The sequence below is a fragment of the Triticum dicoccoides genome, chromosome 7B, assembly GCF_002162155.2.
Source record: "Triticum dicoccoides isolate Atlit2015 ecotype Zavitan chromosome 7B, WEW_v2.0, whole genome shotgun sequence".
In the NCBI taxonomy this organism is placed as follows: Eukaryota; Viridiplantae; Streptophyta; class Magnoliopsida; order Poales; family Poaceae; genus Triticum; species Triticum dicoccoides.
In genome coordinates, this window is record NC_041393.1 from 660,325,238 (window position 1) to 660,329,564 (window position 4,327).

The 4,327-nt window shown below is 41.4% G+C and overlaps 1 protein-coding gene across 1 annotated transcript; it reads left to right on the forward strand.

Moving 5' to 3' along the window:
- The first annotated feature begins 1,165 nt into the window (after positions 1-1,165).
- On the forward strand, positions 1,166-3,981 carry LOC119340094 (40S ribosomal protein S15a-5-like). The gene is made up of 5 exons (XM_037612003.1): positions 1,166-1,256; positions 1,435-1,521; positions 1,808-2,014; positions 2,379-2,539; positions 3,604-3,981. The coding sequence occupies exons 3-5, from the start codon at positions 1,885-1,887 to the stop codon at positions 3,700-3,702; spliced, it is 390 nt and encodes a 129-aa protein (XP_037467900.1). The 5' UTR covers positions 1,166-1,256; positions 1,435-1,521; positions 1,808-1,884; the 3' UTR covers positions 3,703-3,981.
- Positions 3,982-4,327: the final 346 nt, after the last annotated feature.

Below are 4,327 nucleotides of genomic sequence, written 5' to 3' on the forward strand. Positions count from 1 at the left end.
ATGTGGGTTACATCCTTACATACACTAGTATTTATTTTCAGAATTTTTTGAATCAAAAAAGTTTAAATTTGAATTTTTAAAAAATGAAGGTCTCCATGGAGCTCGGCCTCCAGAACGCCTCTCTCGATACTACTCAACTACATAATCAAAATATAAAAGTATAAGCAGAACAAAACCATATTAGAATGGGAGCACGCAGTCAAAGCAAAAAATGTGTGATTCACTTCAATGCCCTAGAAATGTGTTAAAAAACATTACAATGAGGTCAGCACAACCATATTAGAATAGGACTACACAATCATAGAAAAACCTTTTGTGCTTCACTTCAAAGCCCTAGAGGTCTACACAAATGTTAACAAAACATTACAAGGAGGTAAGACTTTGCACATCAGGCAAAAATAGCAAGATCGCTGTACACAGGTTCCTCTCCAAAAACGTACAAAAAAGCTTCAAGCATGTAGTGAAAGTTTGGATCAATAAAATGGACAACACAAAGCATGTGGTGATTTCAATACCGTGGAGCACAGAGCAATGCATTATCCAGTGATCCAAAATTGCAAAATATTAAAATGAAGGTGGTTCTTCATATTCCATTTTTGCCCTGAGTATGTGTAAGAATAAACTATTACAGGCTGAATGTGTTTTTCGTAGAAAAGACCAATCAAAATAAAAAACGTATTTTCTATTCAGTAAATGAAGAATTCACTTGTGCACATAGACAAATACAGTTATCCGTAGCAAGCATAAATGGACTGAACTTGGTTAAATAAACACCAATAAATTGAATAGTACTCCGTAGTATAGAACAGTGGTCTTTCATCTCAGATCTCCACAAAAATAAGAATTATGCCTTTTTAACTTCGAATTGGCACGACTGATTCAAAATGAAGTTAAAAACTAGAGTTTTGAAATACAAACGGCCAAGAAATGTCAGATATAGGATCCATTATCTAAAAAAACCCTGTTTTGCAGTATTAAAAAAATATAAAGAATAGGAACATAAATTAGATTAACTGGCACTGGCAGGGACTCAAAGACAGAAAGTAGATAATGTGTTACTCCTACTACTGAAGTTTTTTTTTGGGAGGTAGGTGACGGACTGACGGGTGGTGAGGGGGCTAACTGAATGAAAATTTGGTGTCACGGGCCGGAATGTCATGGGTCGGGCCCATTAGTATGGCCTCATTCCAGCGTTTCAACACTATCGCTGCTCCTCTCCTGATGCGCCCCCCGACCTCCTCCTTCCTCCCACTCAGGTGCGCCGCCGGCCCTCTTCATCTCTCCCTCCCTCTCTGCTGCGCCGCCGGCCCTCTCCCTCAGCTCCACATCCTGCGCTGCCGGACCTCTCCCTCGATCCATCTCCTGCGCCACCAGCCCTCTCTTCCTTGGATCTGCGTGGGCGGCTGATTCATCTCATCCTCTCTCGATCTGCAGGATACAAGTGGAACAAGGCAGGGGCGTAGGTGCTTTCTACTCAGGTGCGGCGGCAGAGCCAAGCACACCTTCCTCTCCTCTCCCAAGGTACCAACCCCTCTTCCTCTCCCACTGTATATGCTGCTGTCCAGTAATATTTTTTTTGATCAATTTGCTGCTGTCCAGTACATGTTTTTGTTAAAATTGCTGCTATCCGGTACATCTTTGCAATATATAGTTGGGCATAACCTTCGGAATAGGGTTATTTCAGCCAATTTTTGTAGATCATACGGCACAACCAGCTTCTATTTTAGAAAGGCTCTTCATGCCATAGGCGAGCTTCGTAATGATTATATAAGGCCACCATCATTGGAGACCCCCACCAAAATTGCAGGAAATCATCGAGCGAGCACGGCCCACTTCCACTTCGAGCACGCTACAAGTGGAAGAGGCGAGGAGATCGAGCGAGCGATGGGCCGGAGGATCCTCAACGACGCGTTGCGCACGATGGTGAACGCAGAGCGGCGGGGGAAGGCTACGGCGCAACTCCAGCCCATCTCCGGCGTCATGATCTCGTTCCTCAACATCATGAAGCACAGAGGTATCAGCTACTCTGTGCTCCCTCTCATCAGGCTGCTGCATGGTGGTACCTACTGATGTAATAATCTTGTATTTGAATCACCAGGCATTATACACCTCCATTTATCGAGAAAAAGTGAAAAAATAAGTTATTTGGGGTAGTGGCTGCCTTTTCTTTTCTCATTTTGACTTCAACATGTGAAAAGAAAGGAATTTTTTTATGAACTTGTAATGTTGTTTAGTCTCTTATGTTTGCTCAGCTAATATCTGTGTTGTGCCCCTGCCTCCTGCCCCCGCAGTTGCAATTTAAGCTCTTGAGAGTTTATGAGAACATTTCTTTTACTGTGCTATTTTACCCTGAAATTTATTTTGCTGACTTTTTTCAGGTTACATAAAAAATTTCGAGGTATTTGATCCACATAGGGTTGGAAAAATCACCGTGGAACTTCAGGGAAGGATTAAAGATTGCAAAGCTCTCACTTACAGGCAGGACCTCAAGGCTATGGAAATAGAAAAATACAGAACTAGGATGCTTCCAACACGGCAGGTATGTTGTCAACTCATATTTGATTTTTGTGAACATTCATATCTTCTGTTAGTTGAGGGATACAGTTATCTTGCTTGGTCTATTTTGATATTGTTATGGATACCGAATGAATCAGGAAGGTGAAGATATGGTGTGCCAGACCTTGCTAGTTTAAATGCTTATTACTGAAACTATTGTGCTATTTGCCATGACAACATATACAGTACCGATCATGAAATGTACATTAGGGTTAGGAGCAACTAATATTGGTTAGATCAGACAGTATTTTACTTTTACTAGTATTTAGGGGATGTTTGGTTTGTAGTCTAAGTGTGCCACGCCTAACCATTGTCATGCCACAACATCTTAGGCATGTGTTTTGTTCATTGCCACACTTTTCTAGCTACAAGGTCGACATGTCATAGGCTCAGTTTTTTGCCAAATCCGGCGACACTTGTGGTGACCATTTTGTTCGCCACACTTTTTGTGGCAGCCACACTTTGCCTAAGGTTAGATGTGGCTAAGTTAGTCATGAACCAATTATGCCCGAGAACTTTCGAAAACATTCTAATCAACATGCCATTGCGGGTTGTGGCAGATTTTTTAGTAAGTGAGTAAATAAATTAGTCCATGGAAGAATGTAGCAGAAATGTTCATCTTTCCCTGCTGCAAATGCCACTTTTGGAAAGCAAGGCAAGTGAAAAACTTTACAGGTTATCTCTTGTTTATGACAGTCCATACAAGGTTTGCTAACTTAGTTGAATTGTTTTGCCACAAATACGAGTCCTTCATCTTTTCATTTAGAGATGACTGGCAAGTGAGTAGAAGCACACATTCTCAGGGAAATTATATAAAACAACAACTAACTGATACTGTTACGTAGTGTAAACTTTCTTGTCATTACTCTTATTATTCGGATCTCCTTCGATCACATCCTTGGTGTGGATGTCAAGCTAAGCACTTGTAGCTAAACTAACTTCTGAATGCTTATTTGTCATGCTTTATTATGTGCTATTCATTTATTATGTAGAGTTAGTGTGCTATTTCTAACACATTTCCTTTTCGTGCTTTTATTTGCTTTGCAGTGGGGCTATGTTGTGGTGACCACCCCAAATGGCGTTTTAGATCACGAGGAAGCAATTAGGCAGAATGTGGGCGGCCAGGTCCTCGGTTACTTTCATTGAGAAGGAAACACAGTTATCCCATGCTGAATCAGCCATGGGCTGCATTGTTTGTCTTTCTGTTATGGCTGCAGTCATTTTATTCGGACATTTAGAGCTTGCTGCTTTTGTTCATGGCCAACAGAAAATGGGATTACATGTCAAAAGTAGTATGTCTGGCGACACTGACATAAATATTGTAATCCTTCTTTGGGACAGATATTTCTGTAGGTGTAATACACTCATGTACTTTGAGGTACACGAGTAACACTCTAGTACGAGCATCTATGATCTTGCTGAGAACCTTGTCGCAGCCACTTTTCCGTAACCCAAGCTTTAAAACACACTGTTAATTTGGGCTATGGTTACGTTCTTCCTCGAGGCAGTATTGATCATTATTGTTGCAAGATTATGCAAATTGATACACATGTTGTCTATATATTTTCATGTTCATGCATGTAGCGTAGGTGATGAGATGTTAGCAACCTCGGCCTCAGGATCTTGTTTCTGCTAGAGCATGAGGCGCTCGGTCTTTCTACCTGCATTTGCAAATATCGTTTAACCTGTTTTATATCTTAACATGATTTTCATGACAGTTCATCCCGTCTGACGGGGGAGCTCCACCGAGGAGATTGGAGCAGGGGACGCC